At 47.2% G+C, this 23,663-nt stretch overlaps 6 protein-coding genes across 6 annotated transcripts; 2 read left to right on the top strand and 4 right to left on the bottom strand.

Annotated features, from left to right (window-relative positions):
* Positions 1-607: 607 nt before the first annotated feature.
* EDB93DRAFT_1239551 (uncharacterized protein) lies at positions 608-2,511 on the bottom strand (the record flags this gene model as incomplete). The annotated part of the gene is made up of 7 exons (XM_041451647.1): positions 608-750; positions 825-1,152; positions 1,207-1,375; positions 1,438-1,504; positions 1,592-1,690; positions 2,321-2,428; positions 2,487-2,511. The coding sequence occupies 7 exons, from the start codon at positions 2,509-2,511 to the stop codon at positions 608-610; spliced, it is 939 nt and encodes a 312-aa protein (XP_041309709.1).
* A 1,319-nt stretch (positions 2,512-3,830) lies between these two features.
* On the top strand, positions 3,831-6,095 carry EDB93DRAFT_1248377 (uncharacterized protein; the record flags this gene model as incomplete). Its single annotated transcript, XM_041452703.1, has 10 exons — positions 3,831-3,867; positions 3,922-4,274; positions 4,310-4,450; positions 4,508-4,633; positions 4,706-4,790; positions 4,825-4,963; positions 5,030-5,148; positions 5,201-5,713; positions 5,757-5,936; positions 5,992-6,095. The coding sequence occupies 10 exons, from the start codon at positions 3,831-3,833 to the stop codon at positions 6,093-6,095; spliced, it is 1,797 nt and encodes a 598-aa protein (XP_041309708.1).
* Positions 6,096-8,345: 2,250 nt separating this feature from the next.
* On the bottom strand, positions 8,346-11,067 carry EDB93DRAFT_1320159 (uncharacterized protein). The gene is made up of 9 exons (XM_041454904.1): positions 10,790-11,067; positions 10,662-10,730; positions 10,438-10,610; positions 10,242-10,386; positions 10,091-10,214; positions 9,910-10,039; positions 9,742-9,875; positions 9,485-9,686; positions 8,346-9,429 (listed from the first exon to the last, which is right to left on the bottom strand). Exons 1-9 carry the CDS (start codon positions 10,921-10,923, stop codon positions 8,777-8,779), a joined length of 1,764 nt encoding a protein of 587 aa, XP_041309707.1. The 5' UTR covers positions 10,924-11,067; the 3' UTR covers positions 8,346-8,776.
* Positions 11,068-13,827: 2,760 nt separating this feature from the next.
* EDB93DRAFT_1202940 (uncharacterized protein) lies at positions 13,828-15,840 on the bottom strand. The gene is made up of 2 exons (XM_041450961.1): positions 14,374-15,840; positions 13,828-14,322 (listed from the first exon to the last, which is right to left on the bottom strand). The coding sequence occupies exons 1-2, from the start codon at positions 15,427-15,429 to the stop codon at positions 14,194-14,196; spliced, it is 1,185 nt and encodes a 394-aa protein (XP_041309706.1). The 5' UTR covers positions 15,430-15,840; the 3' UTR covers positions 13,828-14,193.
* A 2,160-nt stretch (positions 15,841-18,000) lies between these two features.
* EDB93DRAFT_185975 (Alpha/Beta hydrolase protein) lies at positions 18,001-20,025 on the bottom strand. The gene is made up of 2 exons (XM_041455618.1): positions 19,645-20,025; positions 18,001-19,587 (listed from the first exon to the last, which is right to left on the bottom strand). Coding segments are annotated over exons 1-2 (1,296 nt in total). The 5' UTR covers positions 19,647-20,025; the 3' UTR covers positions 18,001-18,293.
* Positions 20,026-20,271: 246 nt separating this feature from the next.
* EDB93DRAFT_185845 (uncharacterized protein) lies at positions 20,272-23,131 on the top strand. The gene is made up of 6 exons (XM_041455617.1): positions 20,272-20,508; positions 20,573-20,642; positions 20,841-21,489; positions 21,539-22,323; positions 22,375-22,592; positions 22,649-23,131. Exons 2-6 carry the CDS (start codon positions 20,601-20,603, stop codon positions 23,025-23,027), a joined length of 2,073 nt encoding a protein of 690 aa, XP_041309704.1. The 5' UTR covers positions 20,272-20,508; positions 20,573-20,600; the 3' UTR covers positions 23,028-23,131.
* Positions 23,132-23,663: the final 532 nt, after the last annotated feature.

The raw sequence follows: 23,663 nt of genomic DNA, 5'->3' as shown, positions 1-23,663 counted from the left end.
GTGACTCACTGACACGAACAAGCATCACGCTTCGCGTCCTGAGTCACACGGACACATTCTCTTTCCTTACCTTCACTTTCTCGTTATGCTCAACGACGAGCTCGGTCTTTCACCCTCGTTCATAACTTACCCTGGACTTATCACCAAACTATCTCTCGTCATTCTCTCTTAGTTTCATTCCTTCGCCCCAAAAGCAGTCAAATACCCAACGGTTCTTGTCATTCCTGTGCACGGCGAGCTCCCTATTACTACCTTCATTCAAAAACTAACATACTCTTACACATTTCCGTTATTCCTACCCTGTCAGGCTCAGCGCCACCATTCTCCGTCTCACTGAACCTTCACGTTCGTAATAATCAAGGACCCTTACTCTTTTGTAGATAAAATACAGCCTTGTAGACTCACTTTGAACATTGGTTGATTTCCCCACTACGAACTTGCATCAGATCCTAAGAACAGTCTCATCGCCTTGAGCCATGCAATTCCCTTATTGGACTCAACGTCAGCCTTATACAATTGTATAATGAAAAACTGTTGTCCTTACTGCGACACCAAGATTACCAGTCAGAGCATGAGTGTCCGGGCTACTACAAGACAATAAATCAAATCACCATTCATCTACATCTGCGTCACCATCTGAGACATCAGAAAAATCGGAGAACTCCCATACAACCAGACCATCGTGATCCAATCCGATGTCTTCATCAATACTACCTGTAGTTTTAGGCTCATCGTCACATATGAGATTATCTAGTTGATATAAATCATTGTCACCTGCATAGTTGTCAGATTGTGTTTGACATAGCTACAAGCGGATAACATACCGAGTCCGAGTCCACCACCCACCCCACCCATATAGTAGGCACCATTGTTGTCCTCATGATAAGGCAAGTCCTGGTAATTCTCTAAAAGCGGGAGATCTTCTTCAACATCTTCAATAGCGGATGGTATCTCCTCGTTGCATTGCAGCATATCAAGCAAAAGTAGGTATACGTCCCAAGCTGACTGCCTTGTGACTGATGGGTGCCCCAGTTCCTCATAGTAACACTGTATGAGCTTCCCTAATGATTGTGGCACAAGGTTGAAGACAATGTGAGAAGGATCGATGTAGAGATTTCGTACGTGATCTAATGCCTCATGTTCAACAGTGATCTGTTAAAAAAAAAGGTAAGAACAAACAAAATGAGCACATACGGTGCTCCTTACTTTAAAGTCCAGGGCACTGAAGTCCTCAGGTGACTGATAGACAATGTTCGGCACACCGTGTGGCAGAATCTTGTTCTGGTCTCGCCTCTTTCGGGTGTTGTTCACTCGGTCCTGGTATCCGTCCAATTCCTGCTGCAACCAAGGTATAAAAACCCATTGAAAGACCATCCTAAATTGATCCCGCAAGCTATGATCAGACTCAAAGTGAGATGAATGAGTGAAGATACATACATTTGGAGAGTATTATTACTATCATACCAACCTGACATGACTCCGTGGTCCAGTAGTGACTCAAATCCTGGTGTGAATTGGTGTCGCATTTGTGACCAGGTTATCTTGGGCATGATGTTCTTCTTGTTTCACATCCAGTGATGCTGCAAAGCACCCTGCAGTGCAGGATCATGCCACTGGCAAAGCATTGTATGTGTGTTGGCAATGCCAAAATTTTCTGACCCAGGGTCACTCTGGGTGACCATGGGCATATCTAGTAGTAGGTATATTACAATGTCAGTGGAGAAGCAAACCAGAAAAAAAACTTACAACCAAGCATATCAAGTGTGTTGAGATAATAGCTGAGGATCAGCTGTAGGTTCCGGTTTGAGTGCCAAACCCTCATCCACATAATCCTACCTGAGAATGGCTCGATGCCAGTATGAAGGCCAAGGCCGTACCTAAGCCACTTGTTGTGTTGATCAACTGCAAATATATTGTTAACTCCCACTGCCCAAAATTGCCTCCTTCAAAGGCGATTGGCCTTGCGCTGGAGGACAAGTTCTGGCTCGTATATGGCGAAGTAAGATGTCACCACACTCCTGCAGTACAGATAGAGACTACAGTTAACAATTAAGATATGATATTGATGAAAATACTACATTACCTGGCCACACTCATGTTCTGTTCGTGAAATAACAAGCTCACCATTTTACGTGCTCCAGCATTTGGATAAGTCATATGCAGATCAGTCATCGCCTCACGGATAGTCTCAACATTATGTATTTGCTGGCATGTTCTTTGCAGGCCCATACCCTCATGAATTTTGAGAAATTTAGTGAGCCTAAGCATGCTGTCAGAACATAAATTGAAGGGACAAGTGAAAACAAAACTCGCCCGAGACCATAGTGCGATAAGTCAAAGTGTTTCTGCAATTCTACGACAATCTGCTTGTCTGTCTGACGTGCCTTCCAAAGGCGAAGGATGTGCAGCTGGATAATATCCAAAGGTGCTAATTGTATGTGAGTTAGCAGTGCTGGTCTAGAGAAACAGAACAGAACAAGATGTACGTGTAGGTTTCCACTGATTGGGCATAGAGGCACTGGAGATGCAAGATGTTAGTGATGAGTGTATCTAAGCTGAGTAGTACATACCTCTGATGTATCTCCAGCCCCCATGTAGGATACATGAGGCTGGCTCTCAGCTGGTTCTCCCAAGTCGGATACACGCACCAAGCAATCACTTGCCTGCAAAACGCACTTGAGACATGAGGCAATTCATGGAATAGGAATGAAATAATACATATCTAGCTAGTTTGGTAGTTACTTTGAGCTTGTGACGACTGTTAACTAACTCATATCGGATGAGACACGAGGCAATTCATAGAATAGAAATGAAATATTACATACCTAGTGAGTTTGGTAGTTAGTTTGAGCTTGTGACGACTGTTGATTAACTCGTATTGGATGAGACACGAGGCAATTCACAGAATAGGAATGAAATAATAAGTACCTAGTGAGTTTGGTAGTTAGTTTGAGCTTTGTGACGACTACCCTTGGACTAAATTGACTAACTTGTATTGGAGGCACTATTGGAGGCTCTGGAGTCATGCAAAATAACATAACAAATCTCTCTCTGCCCTAATTCCAAGTCGGATTGAGTCAGATTAACCTGCTGTTCAGTCCTTATTATTGTCCAAACACATTCCAAACACATTCACTACTTGACTGTCTACTCTAGTAAGTCCTTATAATTCCTCACAATTCCTTGCTGCACTAATAGCCTGATGAAACTCCTGCAGCTCCTCCTGCCAGGCTCATGAGCTATGTGTCTCTGGGCCCCAGATGAAGAACTAAATTGTTTTGTGAGTCTTCATTTTTGGAGCTTGGCTTGTGGCTCACAAGCTCCTGTTTTGCAACAGACATTCTTCCAAAACTTCACTGGTGCTCAATGTTCTCGGTCTTTAGTATTAGTATGTTCTCTCAACATACTTAACTAATTGAATTTTATTAACTTGTTATTTTTTCTCGTATTTAAGCCATGCCGCTCTTCACTACTACGACTATTCACAGTCCCTCTCATGGACAACCCTGACAATGTTGTTTGTCAGTTCACTGAAGATGCCTTTACTGCCAAAGACAGGATCTGTGAGCGGCCCTCTTGTCGGGCCCAGATCAACAAAGGTGAGCCCTGTTACTATGTGCAAACAATTGAACCTGGCAAAGCAGGGCGTTATGTATGCGCAGTCTGCTATGCACATTATCAGACAAAGTCTGTAACTTCAACAAAGAGACCGACAGGTGAGTAATCATAGGTTTTATTATAACAATGCAATCTAAATACTTGTAGTACCACGGTATCTGTCATCTACTGTACGGTCTAATACAGCTGGTAATTGCTAGCCTAGTGCCCAAATGATCCAGCAGTCCATGAATGCTGCTCAAAGGAAGTGTAAGTTGTATCAATCTTTGTATGGTGGGACTTGAGCTAAGGATACCACAATAGCAAGCATTGATCCTCCTCCTGCAATCGCTGTTCCTGACTGGACAAATGCCATCATGGGACCACCACCTGTCCCTCGCCGCCATGCAGTCACTGGCCCGGATGTAGCCATCCCTACGTCTTGGCAGGGATCAGCCGCATCACTGATACCATTGAGGCTCACTGGTGCAGTCGGATATTCATCACACCATGGGTTATATGGCAGAGAACGTCTTAGATGGGCCAAAGCTGCCTATGCTACCCCTGGTGCTGTACTAGCAGCAGAAACCATTTTGCTCAAAATTTCAGCTGTCCATGAAGTGGGCATAAGAAATCCAGAGGCCTACCAATTGGAGTACGGTCTTCCCTATTATACTGTTATGAGAGTGCCACTGATTGTATTTTTATTTAGAATATTTGTGAAGGCAAGAAAGACATTGATGCTCCAGGTCTCATCAGCCTCACTTTGGAGACAGTGCTACCTAAGCTATGTGCTTTTGGTGGCATGTTTTCATGGCGCAATGAAGAATTCATTGTGCGAGACTCAGGATGGGTAGACTTATTGACGCATCAGCTGTCAATTCCATACTTCTACTCACAGTACCTGCAGCCAGGCCGCAAAGGTCCTAAAGGTGCCATCAAGGGCCCTACATTCAAGACAAAGCAATTCACGCTCATGGTAGTTGTCCCAGAGCATCAATGGAATGAGTTTGAAGACTGGCAAGATAATGAGACGGTATGCTTCTTATCTATTGTACACTTATGCTCTATACTAACTAGACATAAGAATTCTGTAGGCTATTGTCAGCACCAGGGCCAGTCGAGCACTGGCACCACCCACAGCCGCAAGCATCGCATTCCCTTCCTCCAACTCATGAAACACAGCCGCAAGTGTCACATTCCCTTCCTCCAACTCACGAAATACAGCTGCAAGTGTCACATTCCCTTCATCCAACTCACAAAACACAGCCACAAGCATCGCACTCCCTTCATCCAATTCAGAACAAATCACGTCTGCTGGTGGTGCAGCCCCATCATACTCGGCACAATGCACATCTCCCAGTGCGTCTGCCAGTGGTGCAGCACCTAGTACCAATATATCCAGCAAATGAATGCACGAACATGCAAGCAGTTCTGGCACAATTTCACCCCCTCACAAGCTTCGGGTACCTCTCGCACTGTCTCCTGATTGCAATGACCTCAGGGAGGCCCTTAAGATAGGTGGAGGCACTGACTTAAATGTTAAACAAAGTATGTTGTAATTCATTTAATCTATTCAAGCATGCTCACTGTTTGGTGTCAGTCTCCAAATTTCAGAATGAAAATATACATTTTCACTCAATCCCTACCCGACCCCTCCACAAGCTTCCAAGGTGTACCCACTATCATTCATTCTCGGTGGACAATACCAACTCATCAGTCGGCTATGCGACAATTGACCCATCCATCGAAGGACGCATTGGAATAGGCGGATTCAAAACAGCACACCAAGGCTGGTTGACATTAACAGTGCCCCCTAGCTCGGGTCTGGGGTCACGGGCGAGTCACAACATTGTTGTGAAACACCCATTTCACAGAATATACCCCCAAGGTATACCTACCTCTAGCACCAATTACAGGATTGGACACTTTGCACTAGTCGACGAGCTGCCTACGTTATTCAGGGAGGCGAATGTCCTGTACTGGGCAAAAGTGTTGTTAGGTCTCGTCTATGATTTCATCAACTGCGCCATTGCAGGCACACCTGATCCTCCACCATTCAATATTCCATGTGTGCAGTTTGTTGAAGTGGGCCTCACGCTATCTTATTCTCAAGGTAGCAGCAAGTCTACAATAAAGACTGGGGCACCTGCGTGCAGGTTTCCTTCTTGAGGAGGTCATTGATGGCGAAGATTTTACAAAGTTCATTCATAATATGGATCTGAACCTGTTACTTGACCCAGAACAGGATGGGTATGACTTTGTGCAGTTCTTGGCGTTCACACAACATGTCCAGTACACGAAGATGGGTGGGGTGGTCTTTATATCTGATTATCAAGGTATGTGCTCCAAGTATCCTATATTCTCAATGTCATTAATATTGGGATTAAACAGGCAGCACAGAGCTACTGACTGATCCCCAAATAATGATGCACTCGTCTGTCAGCGAAGGGAAGGATATATTCAGGGAGGGCAATATTGAAAAGGCCTGTCAGTGAATTTGAGAGATGCCATGTTTGTAATGAGTTCTGCAGATGGCCTGGATTTGGACTTGAGGTGCTTGGTGCAGAAGTAGCTTAGATCCTGATATTTTTTGGCTGCGCTACATTTAGCTGTATTACGATGTATAAGGGCTTGTTCTTGAAATTCTGAAACTGCTTCGTCCATGTCGGCAAATAGGTATGCAGTAGTCAACATGAACAAATACACAAGTGCGGTGCTCGAGGTCCGATTACCATAAACAGTATTGCTAGCTGAGTAATTGAGCACGAGTGTCCGGGTTTCCATATGCAATGATGACACGACAGCCTGCATCTAATCAAGGGAACAATTAGGTACGCCAGACTGATTGAGGACACATGTTGTTAAGTCAATTCACGGATCTCCTCGGTCCGGTCCTTCCGAGGCACAAGGTGCTGCCATTGTGCGCGCATTGACATCAATCAAACTGTCACACAGACTAATATCTGATAGACACTGCATTGTATCAGATATGGCATCTTCAAGTTCGCAGTCATCTTGAAGCTGCCTCTGACGCCATGATACATATCAGTGAGGAAAAACGTTAACCACGCTATCTCACGATTGCACTCACACATGGGCAATTCATTATATATCTGCAGCATACCAAGCGCGTTTCAATAGTTTTGGTTCCCTGGCCTGTATGTCAGGTTGCCGGCTTCTAGCGAGCCCAATCTTCCCGCGCATGTAAAAGAACTCAAAGAGGACTCACGATAGTCAACCCACGAAGTATACAATACCTGTCTTTAACCAAAACGAGATGTGCGCATCGTATTTGTTATTCTGTAAGTTCGCCCTTGTGTAACAGAACTATGGCAAGAACGTGGCGGGCTAGGCTGTTCATGGATATCCTGAGGCCGCAAACCTCCATCGACACAGGGAACAAGGTTATTTTATGTGATATACTTACTCAATGTCGCTGAGTTCGAATTTCAAACTTTCGTCCAGCACGCAATAACATCAGAACTCGATGGGCAGATGCCACTGGAAATTAAAGATCTTCTCTACAACGCTTTGGAAATGATCGATGTGGGCAGATTACGGGACGGAGCAGATTGGGATACGGCCCACAGAACCTTAATATTGTTCTACAGGTAACAATTCTGATCAGGTGTCTCAGGTAAAATGTAGGGAAGAGAGGTTTACCTACTCACCGCGTTGCGGTATTAATGCCGCTTGCTTATTACTAACAGATTAATAGCACCCTCCTAGGGACTGCCTGTTTTCACCAGCGCTGATCCTTACCAAACAAGTCGGAGGTGAGATTGATTTGACGGAAAAGAATTCGGGTGTGTACAATGCAACCCGTGATATGCTAAGATTGTAATCTGATCTTGTAGTAAAAATGGGCTGATTTTACTCTTTCATCATTGCTTGCAGCCGCTTCCCCGATGATAGATCTCCTGACGGGGTCATTCTCGGAAAACGGAACTAATTTTATTTTATCCCGAGATGTTACGTTCACCGTGTAGGCTACGGATGGCAGCAGAGACACAGCACAGCACAACTCCTGTCAGTGAAATGATCGAATAACCCTGATCTATCATCAATCCCGCTGTTTGTCAGTTGTCTCTCTCGGGTGCCCATCCGCCGTGGCAGCTGACGTTGTCGTCCTGTCGCACTCCGATGGTTCTCACCCGTCCTAGTCACGACACTAGCAGCATCACCCCTTGTCGAATTCCGCCGATGCCCGAGCGCATATCCCTGTGCGGAAGGTACACTTCCTGATATTGGACGCGGTGATTGACTGGGTGGAGTACACGGAGGACCCAGAAGCACGTTTTGTTTTGTAAAGGCACGCTGAAAGGGAGTGGCTAGTGATTTGTCTTCTCCTCTATTAGCTAGTACGTTCTCTCGACATTGACGGGAACCTGTCCTTGCAGCTCATCGAATTTATCTAAAGAGGGGACGATGAAGTGTTTTTTGCATGTCGTCATTTCCGTAATTTGAATATAATATCTTTTATTTTAATGGGCAAGATGTGCATGCAAGTCATTTTACGTGAATGAAGGCGTACTCTTGGTCAAGAAATTACTTAATTCCGCTACCATATATCTGTCAATGCAGACCTCCCTGTGTTTTATTTGCGTTAAAGTTTCAATATTGCACTTTACTTAATCTGCTTCGATGTTCTCGGCCATGTGTTTGCGGCAAGCCATCGCGCCCACAGCCCTAACATTGCGTTACTTCGTTAAGATTAAAAACTTATTTGAACTCAGTGACCCCTCCGAGAGTCTAAAATATCTTGAGCCCGACACCTTTCCCGCTCTTCATTCACAGTAGTTTACGACAAACAATATCGTACATTGTGGACATTTGCTATGGCCTCATGGTATAGTATAAGCCGCCAGTATATTAATCAAGGCGGCTGGGCCTGGTAAGCCAAACAACAAAAATGAAATAGAAGATCGAATGCAAACGAACAGACCCAAACTTGATAAAGCGTAGGTGAATTAAGTGATTTAACACAATTGACACCTGTCTATCTCCCCCTTATCGGCAATTGCTCGATAGCCCAAGAATGATGACGCGAATCAAGGCGAGTCCGGGCAGTATCCACCCGACACGAGTCATGTCATTGTCGCATGTCAAATGCATTGCGCAAAATGTAGTGCCGATAGTTGAGGTCGCATGGACCATGTGGCACCCCTATAGGAGATTATGGCACCTTCAGCCCCGCGTTGTTCTCACCACCTACGGGGGATGGTACCACGGCAGTCATTGACGAAACTGTAGTTCCGTTTGATACAGCGGACTCCGTTAGCAATAGTGCAGCTTTGGGAATGGTGGCTGGTGGGAGAGTTGAGATATTCGGCGATGATCCAGAGCTTATGGTTACATTCCAAGAGTACCGGTGATGGAAACTTTTCTTCTTCCGCACACTCGCCGAATAAGCGGCTCGCATCGCTTGTGTAGCATCGCTAGTATTACTTGCGAGACTTGATGACGAACTACGCGTAGCCAGGGCGGAAGACGAGCATACGGATGGCACAGGAGACGCAGGGGGTGAAAGGGATGGGAATATAACTAAAGGGTCGACGTGAACATCAGAACCGAAATCCGATGACGATGACGAATCTGAAGGCGGATATGTAGAATGCCATTCGCGGGAGGAATGGGGCTCGTCAGCTGTAAGAACGAATGCGGGGAGAGTGAGGGGGAAAGAAGCGAGGAAATCTTCAGGAGGACGGAGGGATGGTGTGATTACAGGAGGGTATAGGGAATGACCCGCAGATGAGGAGGATAGTTCTTCTTTACGGGTCACCCACATGGCTAAATTTGTAGTGCACTGACAAGCGAATATTTCCATTTCTAAAACAAGAGACATATTAGGCATGTAAAGGGGCAGTAACAAAACGCGAAATACCAGGAACAGCTTGTGCAACAAGGTCCATGAGTGGCTTGGCGTATGAACCAATAAAAAATATCTGTCCTCGTACTTGGTCCAGTGGGCATTCAGAAGGCGTGACGGATGGCGGTAAACTCCAGCGCTTCTCTAGCGATGCTTGATAGGTCCATTCAGCCATCAAGGCATTTGCCCAGTAATGCGAGACACCGGGGGGCCGACTCTACACCGTATGCAAGTTAGAATAATATATGATTTATATGAAGAAAAAAACGAACAGGATTGCTGATATCCGCACACTTTATTATTGCCTGGCAAAGCAATAATCGGCGCCGATCCAAAGAAAATTCTCTACCGTCCACAAGCGATTGAAAATCTCTTATGAATTGATAGTGGACGCTCATATCCGTAGCTAACTACGATACCAGCAAGCATTTTGCGAAAACCGGAGTCTGGCCGATCCAAGAGTTTCCCAAGGCCATGGTGCCGCATTGTTTGTATGAGGAGGGTGCAGTGCATCTGTTCAAGAGCTGACTTGTTATCATACACATCAGACAATGGCGCCTTCGCATTTTTCTGCGGATGAATGTCAGGCGGTATTTTTGCAAAATGCTGTGCAGATCATACCATGAACATGTTCGTCAACCCGGGATGACCCACATCATGGCCGATGGCGACAATGAACAGAGCAAACAGACATGTGTTGTTGAGATCAAATGCGAGGCGTCCTTCCTTCCCCAGTTTGTTTGGTCTCCATGTGTAGTTGTTACTATCCTACAATATAGACACAGGAGGTACGACACCTGCAGCACACAGGAAGGCCTGAGAGGCCTGCATTACATCTACGGCATGCTGAAAATTATGATAACTGTTATGTCCGCAGTATAGGGGCTGCAGGTGTTTCAAGAAAACGGAGATATCATCTGTCGGAGTGATAAGAAACGTCGTCGCATGGAGATCAAAATGAAACTGACCAAGAGAGACGCCTATATCCTCTCGCATGTGCTCGATTCGGAAAAGGCTTTCGAACAAGATTTGAGCGCAGAATAGGACTTCTTCCTCAGGTAGATTCTGCGGCTCGAAATGCCAACTATCAAGAGAGTTGATTAGGTGCGCTCGCGTGTGGGCCGGTATCACGATTGGAGAGCTGATAAAGGGATCGGATTAAATACTTAGATGCGACAGAAGAGGACATTACATATCATGCACATGGTGACTGACGGTCGTGTGGGTGTGGTTGTACATATCGCTAAGTAGTTCAGCGTAGCTATTATCAAACAGTAGTAAGAACCTGTCCGATAAAAAATATACGATAATACGGCTTACCGAGTCTCTCCTTGCTCATCCTCTTCCCATCCACCCCACCCATGACCCAGGCCTTGGTTTTCGAGTGCAAGCGCCAAACCGCCGACGTCGACGCTTCTTCGACGTCCATGAGAATATTCCTCGTTATCAAGCATGAACTAGCTGAACTTGATGGCGATGGCGAAAAACAAGGAGCAGATGTGAAGTACTTAAGGAGGTGGCAAGTGATTTATGCTGACAAGACTACCAATAGCTCGGATTTGCTTCGCTCGCGTGGTGGTTGTTTTGACAGATCTCGTGGCCATCGGCTCTCGTGGCTCTCGCGTGGCTGGCTTTTTAATTCTCCGCCAAATTCTCGGGCCGATTGCCCGAACATGCCCAAAAGTTTTTCTGCCTTGTTCAAGGCAAAACTATAAGCCCCTCTTGCGTTCCTGCCACCACCAACCGCTTTACCGCATTCTCTTGGATCTGAGGTTGTAGCACCTACCCGTAAGGATTTGTTCCCATAACGGGAACAACACCTGGTAGAGACACGTTGACAAAGACTCCTCGGAGTTCGTGACACAAGATTGTGAACACGCCCAGCACTCTGACTTTAGGGTAATCCCTGACATCGATCTAAAAAGAACGCCTGCTTCTCGAGAAGCAGCTAGCATGAAGAAGATCTGCGTCTACGCTCAGTGCTGGGCTAGAGGGTATCGAGGTGTGGGGAAAATTTATGTGCGCGTCTACACCTAAACTGTTGTTTTATTAGCGGTCAACGCCTGCGACTTTTCAGTCCTTTCCGTCTGCATGTCAGGCGACAATTTGACCATTCCTTGCAATAAGTCAGTGAGACATTTACGGCATTCGTTAAAACCGACGACTGTTGGGGGAATGGGCCAGAGTGCTCCGTGTTTTTCTGGCACCAGGAAAGCTCGTGACTCGAATATTTGACCGACCGGTCAGATTACCCGCTTCATGACCGCTTCACTGAGTGTCAGTGCTAGAAATAATGATCCTTTTTCATCCTCGGTCTCGTAACTTTCTAACTCATGTCCTGACTCGCCTTTGTCCGGATTCCACCACCCTCTTTGCTGCTCACAAACCGCCACCGAGGTATGTCCTTTCGTTCGTTTCAAGAATTTTTTCTGTTGGTTAACGACCTTGTGCCCCCCTTTTTTTTTGGATGTGTCATATATCAACTGTAAGCAGTTCTGTTGGTAATTGTCACGATTTTCTTGCCTGGCCTAGACCCATATCATCGCCTGTCGCATTTCACGGCTGCCTGTAACAGTAGATCGTATCTTTATTATCGTGAGTGTTTCAAGGCACTGAATCACCAGAAATCCGGCGTATGTCGTTGACATCTATGGGCCGCTAGTTCTACGCCACCATTCACACGATATGACGAACTGGCTGACTTCCCGTAAAGTCGTGCTGATAGCTAGGCATGCAAGGTAACTTGTTGAGTTGCCGGAGCTTATTGGGGAGTTAGTGCAACGCTCGACGGCTTTCGTTGTCCTCTCTGGCCTCCTCGAATCTGTGGGGTGGGTAGATATCCTTCGCAGATTGCAGTTTAGCTTGTCTGTAACTAACTCGACTCTACTTTAGGTAGGTTTCCGTACCTTTTAGAAGTGTTGCGACATCTCCCTGAACTTCTCACTATAAACCGACTTCATCTCTTCTGCTGTGGTTCTCGAGTTCACGGAGCGCGTGTCGTGTTCTGTTTCTGTGTCACCCCAGATCTTCACGGGCGCTCGGGCGACAGTAAGGACGCATAACCGCCTTCGAACGCACACCATTAAACCATCGCAGGGCCTCGGCATGTCCGTCTAGAATTGAAGACAGCGGCAAGCGGGGATACGGCTTCCTTGAACCTTAACAGATCGCTGAATAATATAGCACCAGATTCATGGTACACAACTCTGAATACTCACTGCAATCACTTCTGACAACAAGCTTACGCCCCACGTTGCAGAACACGCTGGCTTCGCAACTTCGGACCCTTCACGCGGGTTAATCTTATTCATTGTCCCCGTGGGGCGTAGCCCTATGTCAACAAGTCGGTTCATTTTGTACTGTATCATGTGCCAGCTGATGTCAGTAATAATAACCAATGTTCGTGGGAAGCGTTATGATGTCCGTCAGGCCTTAGGTCGACCTGTCAAGAAGAAGAAGAAAACGAGGGTTCAACATTCTCAAACAAGTCGCTCTCTAAATCATTGCGGCCGCATCGACCGATTTACCCCAGGTTCTAGATGGATTCAGAGTGCACCGCCTTTGAACGCCCTGATGCTTCCGAGTCAAAATGTTTGTATGAAATAAATAGTGAGAGATGCATAGTAAGTCCGTGTGCTTCTCTACTATCATGATTGGCGCTCGGATCATTTTTTTATGTTTTGCTCTGCAGGATAGTAGCTCGAGCCCATAAGTAAACGCACATGTTTACGGACTTAGACATGGTACCTTGTTCCCACGAGCGCGTCGTGCCGTACACGCTGACGGCGACTCGTGAACAACACGACATGTATACATTGGCAGATATTTATAATTTCAATTTTACATTCATAAAAATTAATCTTGCTAAAAACCGCCTCATTGCCGGTTCAGAACTGCGGGATATATTCTGGACTCGTCTGGAATCGATATGCGTCTGTGTTCTACTATTGGTTACCATTAGTTCGTGCACTGCAGTCACAGAAATGTCACGGAATGTCACGCTGGCCGATTTCAAAGCCCGTTCGGCACTAGACATGTATTGCGAGAATATAAACTATTAAAATGCCTGGTTGCGAAGAAGCCTGAGGAGCAGTTAGCACCAGAGTGATTTTGCCTGAGCCAATAGTTTGAATAGGTGAACGTCCGCCTCTTCCTCTGGCCAGTGATATTGAAACTCCGCTACGGCAGTATCGGCAGGTGACAGCGAGAGTGACCACCTTTGTTTCTTAGATGTAGGTGATTTATCTTGAAGATGTGTTGGTGTAGGGAGTGCACGAAGTAGTGGTAACCAATAGTAACTCTTAACAAACCCTGAAGACTTCTTCATAGATCAGGGTTCGTCGCCACACAGCGAGCGCGATTAGAGGATCGGTTTTGAGTGGTGAAGCGAACTAGCCCATGCAGAGGCACAGTGGCGGAGATACGATCGTGACGTGAAAGGGTTTACTTGGCAACAAAGGGGAATAATGGTATCATATGATTTTGCAGAGTATATATTACATGCGTTCCAACCTGCCAGAAATTTGATTTGAAGTTCTGTCCGTGAGCGAAGAACGACCCAAGACAATAAAAGATGATCAAGAACAAGAAAATGCAACAGTGTATGTAAGTAAAACAAGCAACCCGATCGGCCATCCAAAGTGCAGAACAAGCTGCAACAGTGATCCGAGACTTGAGCGCTACCGGCGCTTTGATTAATCGTAATGATGATGATGATGATTACTTTATATCATGAATGGTGCTTGTAGATTGGCAGGAATAGACCAACGTCGCGCCATAGATGAGAGTGACGGAAGGTTATCCGTGGAAGAACCGCAGCTGCCAGAGCCATGGAGTGTATATGGGCCCGAATACTGCAATCAATTAGTAAACGATGATATGATTGGTCTTAGATGGAAGCATACCTCTGAGGCAGACATATCCAAGGGCGTTTTACGCGACGAAGCAGAAGATAGCGAAGGGGAGTGGGAATGCGAATTATATGACCTAAGCGATGGCAAATTGTATGAGTGGCACGGGGTGTCGTTGGTGGCCCAAGTGTTATGTGTGGGGTATGATAGCTCAGAGTCGTCACCCTCCGCCCACCTCGTGTTTTCATCTTGGACAGGTTCTGGAACCTCTACGAGAGTGTGAAGTTGAGAAGGTTGTTGTTCTTCGAGCTCCTCATCTGGATCGCGGTAGCCAATGTCGAGTTGGAACTCGAAGACCTGAGGTTCTTCGTCCAAGGGGCCTGCATCCTCGCCCATCCAGGTGCTCATTGCCTGACCACCACCCTCATGCATTGAGAAGGGATTGAGGCGAAAGACGCCCATCATTTTGCGCATTGCCTTGCTTGCTTGGGTCGCGCGCAAGGGTACTTCAGTTGGGGGAGCCAATGAGGCGCTATCCTGCGCAGCTGGGACAGCGGTAGCAAATTCCATGACAAAGCAATCGGCGCTTGAAACTTCATCTTGTTCGAGCTTGACGGGAGGTGATCTAGATGATGAAGCTCTGGAAGAAGCACGCGCGGAAGGAGATGTGCTAGTGACTGTTGGTGGTATGGAATGGGATGGGGTACTTCTGTCATCCAAAGTGTAAAGAGTTGCGGGCCAAGAAGAAGAATCGTCGAATTTGAAAGTGGAAGCTACTGATGGGGAGCGGTGTTGGAGTGCAGCTGCTTGGCGTTCAAAGGATGATGGAGATGATGATTGTAAATGACGTTCTGTGTAAATGGATTGTGGGTAGCGCATGTAGGAAGAGGAGGATGAGGAAGAGGAGGATGAGGGTAGGACGTCATTTGACCAATTATTGAGTAAATTGACGTTCCAGGATGAAGAATAATCATGAGGGATTTCATTTTGTGATCTGGAGGATTGGTAGTTCCAGTGGGTCGGGGGAGTTAAATCATGTAACTGGTAAGACTGTCTGTCTGTGGGCTGAAAACGTCTGTCTGTGAGGATTGGATAATGATCCAACGACATCTAATCGGTAAGGGGGAAGCGAAGGAAGAGGGATGATAATTCAGGGGAGTGAAAGTGTTTTGAGTCGAGAGGTTTTGGTGCACTCTATAAGAACCAACGGAAAATGAAGTTTGAAAGAAGAAAGCGAGATCTCAGTATCCGACATTTGACATTCTGATGTAAAGAACGGAGGGAGCGTATGCAGGGCGCCCAGATCTAAAATCTGGATCGGAACTCGTTGCAGAGGCACGTCCGAATGGAAGTATCTTGTGTGAAAAATGTCAACTCCCATGACGGAATTTCATGTATATTTTATTTAAAAAAAAACAAAACAAAATATACCCCTTCAAACAATTCATTTGATACACCGGAAACTTACCAAATCCCGGCAGCAGCGGTGAACTACCGTTAGTTGCAAGTAGTGGTCCTCACCGTGAAGTCGGTGTCCATATATGGTAGCGTTCGCCTTGGGATCCACATCCCACCAGCGTCTAAATCAAAGTTGCCATATCCGGTGGTCTTCTCCGGTGTCCGATATTTACCGAAACGTGTTTGACGCCCATACCATCTTGTCAAAACACATAAAATCATCATCATCTTCTGCCTGTTTTGTCATGAATTCTTTACGTCACCTCGGATCTCCTTCCCGGTTGTGGATTTGCGCTCGGATTGCGTGCCGCAGTCGGGTACAGCTTGCTATCTAACGGAGTATAAATGTTTCGTGATACCGATACGGTTCAGCGAGGGCAGATCAAGGCAAGAGAAAGCACTTTGTAAATCCATCAGTCGTTGATCTTCCAAAGTGAGTCATTTCATGGCCATATCAAGATCTTCGATTTTAACTCTTCTCATAAACTTTTTCTCGAATCAAGCTCGTGTTGACCGGTCATTAACGCACAGCGACTACGAAGAACGCATCATTCGCCCGCTTGCACGTTCCTGCTCCCCATCCTCTCGACCAATCATGTGTAGATCTGCCATGCATTGGGCACATGTCTCCACTACATGTTGTTCAACGTTTAGATACCCTCCCGTGATCCGCCTTTTGACACCGATCTAACTAACTCTCGGGTTTCCAACCACCGGTACCTTGTCTCATGACCAAGGGCTGTCCCATCGATCACCCTTGACCTCCCTTGTCCTTCACGTGTTTTAACCCGCGGATTGACAGACAAATAAGAATCCCCGTCAATCCTCTGCCGTAAACTATGATTCCTATGCCGATCACGATCCTGACATCTAAAATGGTCCTTTCATTACTTTCAACATTTATTCCCATCTGAGCAAATCTGTACTCTATCCCCACCCGCCTTATTCGGCCAGAAGGTACCTAAAAGTCGGCGGCGATGCTCTCCCAACTTCAACATGATCAGCGTTCTCCTCTTTCACTCTCCTCGAGGCCCCCGCGGACAACGCTAGTCTGCCCCGATGGCGTTCCTCCCGCACCACAGATTGATATCTTTCTCCTTGTTTCGTTAGCTCCGGGCGAGTTTCAGGAGCACCCTCAAGATCCGCGGAATATAAAATCATAAGACGGGAATCTTTAATACAAACCTGTCTTTGGCCGCCAATAAATCATTCTTGCCCGTTATCCCTCCCGTCCGCATACGGATCATTCCTACAAACCTCTTCGGATGCGCCGTTCAGTCCAGCTTGAAATTTTAACCACCCTTGGCGGTTCTAGTAGTACAGAAGCAGCAGGAACGTTACGCGTCCAACGTTTGTGAGTAAAGAAGCTTCCTGTACCAGGACTTTCTCGCGTCCTCATCGTGGCGCCTTTAATTCCACACCGTAAGACGCCGTCCACACAAGCGACCGACTCCAGTCTGAGGCATCGTAAATATTTAATGTACCGCCAGCGTTGTATCTCTGGTTGACGCTCACTCCGAGGTTGTCGCAGCGCAAAATATGTTCAGCCTCGGGGAGCGCTGTGGGATCATTTTAACGCGTTGACACGCCGTTACTCTTGAAAACTGGCTTTTTTGGCCTCCATTATGGCAACCACAGGTCGATCCACGCATCGCGGTCACGTGATGAAAACGCTCGATGACATTAGAGGACGGCATTGGATCATTGATCAGATCAATACATATAACGTTGCAGCGCGTAAATACAGTTGTTCTTTCGCCCTTGCGACTCCATTCCTGTTTCAGATTCAATAGTAGCCTAGCACTCCGCTGCTAGAGGATCGTACTCACGCCATAGCGGGCGACTGTAAGCAGGTGCATCGGTACAGCTGCTGGAATCTGGATGCCCATGCCGAGATCACGCCATTTTTTGGCCATCCGTCGTGGGCTTGATCATAACGCCAATACGTTCATAGTACAGCTGACCTGCGATGCTTCACTTCAAGATTCACTGTGACCTTGCGATGTCACCGGGACAAGTACGGCTCTGATATGGCATGTCCGACCGCAAGGAGACAACGCGTCCATTCAAACCATATCTGGGTCCTTCAAACAGAATACCAGCATGTGGTCTCTGTTTAGATTAGCAAAAAAAAAACGAGCGGTTCAAGGACCTAATCTAGGCTGTGGTGCCCATGAGGTCGTTTCATTTTGAAGTTGCGTGCACTACGCAAAGGGTCCAGTCACATCTGGGAGGCGATCCTGACCGATGATATCTGACAGTGAACCGGTCTTCTACTTGTTTCCGGCCTTGGGGAGCACGCGGACTGCTGTGGCCATGGCTACAGACTGCTCGGCCGTGACATCTAGAACACCGTCCCAGACTTGAATGAAAATTTGAACTCACATTCCTCATAGTACGGCCATGGACAGCCGATCCCGCCGACTAGCTTTTTTTATACGTCAAAAAAGAAAGGAGAGAATGATTGCGATCACCACCCATTCGTTGCCCCAAAACCATGATTGCATCGGCGACGCTTACAAAGCTTTTACCTTTCCTAAAAACCTCACAAGCTCCCGTACCACCATCTCTGGTGCCTCTTGTTGCACCCAATGGCCTGCGCCCTCGATCAAAACGAAATCCTCGTCCTGCATGCCACATGCGACCTCGCGCATCTTCTGTACAGCCCCTGGAGTTTGATACACTCCCCAATCCCTAGCCCCCGATATAAACGCCGCAGGCATCTCCACTCGTCGTCCAGCCAGAGCATGTAGTTGGGCTACACGCTCAGGGGGTGGAGGCGACAGTGCGCTCCGATAATAGTTAAGCCCGCCCTGAAAGCCAGTGCGACCAAATTCAGCGGCATATACCCCCCCAGCGACTTCGTCGCCTTTGGGCCATGTGACTCGGGCGTCCATGCGAACATGACGAGCAATGACTTCTTGCATGGTTTCGTCCAGCGGCATGACGTAGTACTCTGGCAGAGTAGCAAGATCCGTCGCTAGCTCACTAATGCTCGGCGAAGGTGAAAATGCAGAAGGTAGGGGGTGGGCATCATTTCCATCCCATTTACCGCTCTTCATGTAGAAGTAGCCGCCGAGAAAATCGTATAGATCCTTTCCACCTTGGCCGAGCAAGTCAGCATCGGCGGGAAGAGTAGAAAAGTATGCCGTATAGTGCTTGCGCGGAGGTTGGAGCGCAGCAAGCGCAGTGGCAATGTCAAGACCCGAAGAAGCAATGGATCCTTCCCTCGTTTTATCATCTCTATCCTCGTTATTCGTTCGAGACCGAGGTGGGCCATTAACGCCCGAAAAGGGTGCGCTCATGAACACGACCGATGCGAATAGTTCCGGATGCGCGACGACGCAGTGTCCCGCAAGAGGAGACCCGAAGTCATGCCCCACAAGCATCGCAACGGATGAATATCCGAGCGCTCGTACAAGGGAACGTACATCCTCTACGATGTTGAGTATATGATACGAGGAAAGCGTATCTTCGTATTGCACTTGGCCGGCGCTTCCGGATCCTGCCGGTGTTGTTCGCCCGAAACCGCGCAAGTCAGGGGCAACGACATGATAACCTTGATGGGCGTTGGCGATAGGCACCAAGACTTTGCGCCACGAGTAAGCAAGTTCTGGAAACCCGTGAAGGAGAAGGATTAAATGGTAGGGTGCGCTCGGATGATTGCTTGTATCTGGAAACGCTTCGAGAACGTGGACATTCAGACCATCGCGATCGCTCAAAGGGATGTAACGAGACGTAATTTGAGAAGGGAGATCAGGTAATTCGACTGGCGCTAATATTGTGTTCATGACGTGTGATCGAGTATTCCTGTGCAAGAAACTTTGTCAATCTGTCGCAGGGTTCAGCAAATGGAAACGTAGTTACATTGCTATTTGTTGAATATGACTTCAATCTGAACCTCGTTGATAAGATTAGACTGGTCCTCTTCCCTACGTAATTGTTCTTATGTGAGCTTGGCACGTTGGATCAATCTGGGCGCAAAGGTGTAGTACAGCCTAACTCCTATGCGATTATTCAATTTAACACGCATGAAATGCACCCTAGGGCATTGGTAGTGCTCCTGGGAAATATGGACATTGATATCCAGAAGACGCCATATATAACTCCAGAACGGCCTTGGGTGTTGCACTGGCATGGCAATGTAGGACTCGATATATGTTTAGCCTGGAAGGAAGGACATATTCTTATCTGCTGCGCAGCAAAAATGATGCAACCTGTGAGATGATTGCCTAGCAGCAGATGGCAACACTGAACAGTTGATCGTTCATTTGATGTAATGTTCTATTTCTGGAAAGGGCGCGAATAAGGACAACACGTCAATTCCAAGGAATACCCAAGTTCTAGTGCTACACGTCTGGTTTGAAAACGCATAGGAAGTTCAGAAGCGAATGGCCATGAGCCTTGAATAAGACCTTATAAGCACGGAACCGACAAAATCGCGGTCGGACTGTTGTAAAAGATCGCCGTGCGTGCCTCGATCAAACCGCCTGAGTATTTGAACCGAAAGGCTTGGACGTACATTTTTGCGCAGCCTCCATATTGCGCTGAAAGGCTCTGGAACTTTAACCGATGCACCGACTCATTGCTGTGTTCCACGACTGATTTATTTGGTATTATTTGTTCCACCCTTGACCCAGAAATAAGGGTACTTAAACCGTCTCACTCATGCTTTGTTCTTGTTCATCGACCTCGACAACGTTCTTCCACGCCAGCCTTTTCTTACATTAGGTTCGTTTAAGCTCACTATCCCTGGTGTCGACGAACTGATCATAATATTATCACGCGCATATAGACAACCTGATTACTTTGGACTATTCACAATGTGCGGCATCTTTGGCTACTGCAACTTCTTGAAAGAAAAGGTAAGTTGTCTTCCTGATAGTTATTTCTAGCTTCTGCATTGTGGCTGCGCATTCTATTCGCTCTGTCTTTAGAACGGTCGAGCCTTCGACTTGAAATCTCACCATGATTAGATAACCATATTTAGCAACTTTACCTACACCCTTGGTTTCGGCGCCGTATCCCCTCATATTACATGAGCTGACCTTTACACATCACAGGACCGTAAAGAGATTTTGGAGATTCTTTGCACCGGTCTAGCTCGTCAAGAGTACCGTGGTTATGATTCTGCAGGTCTCGGTATCGATGGCGACAAGCCAGGCGAAATCGTTTTTTTCAAAGAGGTTGGCAAGGTGGCCGGCTTACGGCAGCGTATCGCGGAATCCAGCATCGATACCACCAAGACAGTAATATCCCAGGTCTCTATTGCCCACACCCGTTGGGCAACACACGGTCCTCCCTCCGTTGTCAATTGCCATCCCCTTCGCTCCGATGTGAACAACGAGTTCATCGTCGTACACAACGGTATCGTGACTAACGCTACAGCCCTTCGACAAGTCTTGCAGAAACGTGGCTTCAAGTTCGAGTCGGACACTGACACGGAGGCGGTCGCCATTCTAACAAAATACGTCTACGACTCGCGGCCTGACAAGCGCATGACCTTCACAGCTCTTGTGAAGACCGTCTTGAAAGAGCTCGAGGGTTCTTTCGCCTTGGTCGTTAAATCTATCCACTTCCCCAATGAGATCGTGACTGCTCGTCGCGGTTCGCCTCTCTTGATTGGTGTCAAGACTGAGAAGAAACTCAAAGTCGACTTCTTGGATGTTGAGTTTGCTGGAGCGGAAGCCGACACCAAAGCCCCCGAAAGCCGTGAGTTATCTCGTTCCCCGATCCAGCCTTCACTAAAATGTTCTTCTAGTTGTCGTTCCCACTTCCCCCACTTCTCGATTGGCTCCACCGTCAATGCCCAAGGTTTCTCGTCGCCGGTCACGCAACTTCATGTCCGAGGATGGCATGCCCCAACCCATCGAATTCTTCATTGCCTCTGACGCTGCCGCCATTGTGGAGCACACCAAGCGCGTGCTCTACTTGGAAGACGATGACATTGCTCATATCAGTGAGGGTCAACTACACATTCACCGTCTGCGCCGGGATGAGTCTGGCAAGGCTGAAACACCTGCCATTCGTAACATCGAGACGCTCGAGATTGAAATTGCCGAGATCATGAAGGGCAAGTTCGATCACTTCATGCAGAAAGAGATCTATGAACAACCCGAATCCGTCGTCAACACGATGCGTGGACGCGTGAACTTCGATGACTATAAGATCACGCTCGGTGGGCTGCGTGCCTATCTGCACATTATGCGCCGTGGCCGCCGTATTGTATTTTGTGCTTGCGGAACGAGTTATCACTCTGCGTTGGCAACTCGTGCGATCTTCGAGGAGTTGACAGAAATTCCTGTCAGTGTAGAACTTGCATCCGACTTCCTGGACAGAAAAACTCCTATTTTCCGTGATGACATCTGTGTCTTTGTCAGTCAGAGTGGAGAAACTGCTGATACGATCCTGGCATTGCGGTACTGTTTGGAGCGTGGCGCACTTTGTGTTGGGGTCGTCAATACTGTCGGTTCGACGATCTCACGTGAAACACACTGTGGTATTCACATCAATGCTGGCCCTGAGGTTGGCGTTGCGTCTACCAAGGTACGGAAGCCTTTTCCATCTGATTAACCATCTGATCTGAGCGTTTTGTAGGCATACACCTCCCAGTACATTGCACTGATGTTGATGGCGCTGCAGCTATCAGAGGATAGGATCTCCTTCACTGAACGCCGCAACCAGATCATCGACGGCCTTCGTGCTCTCCCTGCACAAATTAAGAGTGTTCTCGAAAATGACAAGAGCCTGCGGGAGCTTGCCAATAGCCTCCTTGCAAACTCGCGTAGCTTGTTGCTGATGGGCCGTGGATATCAGTCAGTCGCTTTTGTTCACGATCCAAACCGTAAGATTGATTGATGATCCCTTTTAGGCACGCCACTTGCCTTGAGGGCGCCCTCAAGATCAAAGAGATTAGCTATATGCATTCGGAGGGTATCCTTGCAGGAGAGCTCAAGCACGGTCCCTTGGCGTTGATCGACGAGAACATGCCAGTCATCATCATCATGACCCAGGATTCGCTATACCCGAAGGTCCAGTCCGCCTTCGAACAGATAACCGCTCGCAAAGCTCACCCCATTGTGGTCTGCAATGAGGGCGATACCGGAATCAAGGCTGGGGTGAAGACCATTCGCGTTCCTCGCACTGTCGACTGCTTGCAAGGTCTCTTGAACATTATTCCCATGCAGCTGTTGAGCTACCACTTGGCCATCAAGAACGGGTTTGACGTCGACTTCCCGCGTAACTTGTGAGTTTCTGAGTTGTATCTTGGTGTTCAAAGCTCACTTCGTCCTGCAGAGCCAAGTCGGTCACGACCGAGTAAATGACCAGCCTTAACTTCAGAAGGCGACATGCCTAGCTATCATAATGGACTTCAAAATTACTGTACACATACACCGTTTTCAAGGACTTGATCTGGTTCTACTCTCGACAACGGACGATTTGCATTCACGGACGGTTTCAACTTTTCTTCCCTTGTATACACAATCTTCTCATCCGATACCGTATGTCACCCTTGTTTGTCGCCGTCTCTCCAAGCGCTTCCGTAGCATATACCTCAGCGACTGTCTTTATGATCAGAGCGTTGATACCAGCTATTTGGAGATGATGCAAGTACGACTTGAAGAATGACATGAATCAAGTGAACAATGCGCTTTTGTTGCTGTAACTTGTACAGTGACGACGAAGTTGTAGTTTCTGGTAGTACGTTGTTCATTGACATTCATCTAATGATATATGTCTGCCAACTCTGACTGAAGTGATGTCAACTGGGCAGAGAGAAGAAGCTCCTTGACGGCATTAGTGCATATTTGAAGTTGCTGTGTGGCAGTGTTGAACACTTCACTGGGAAGAAACGGCCATCTTCATCCAAGTAAGGTTGATCTAGC

The sequence above is a fragment of the Suillus bovinus genome (assembly GCF_016758785.1).
Source record: "Suillus bovinus strain UH-Sbo-P2 chromosome Unknown EDB93scaffold_14, whole genome shotgun sequence".
Taxonomy (NCBI): Eukaryota; Fungi; Basidiomycota; class Agaricomycetes; order Boletales; family Suillaceae; genus Suillus; species Suillus bovinus.
This window is presented reverse-complemented; position numbering and strand designations above follow the sequence as displayed.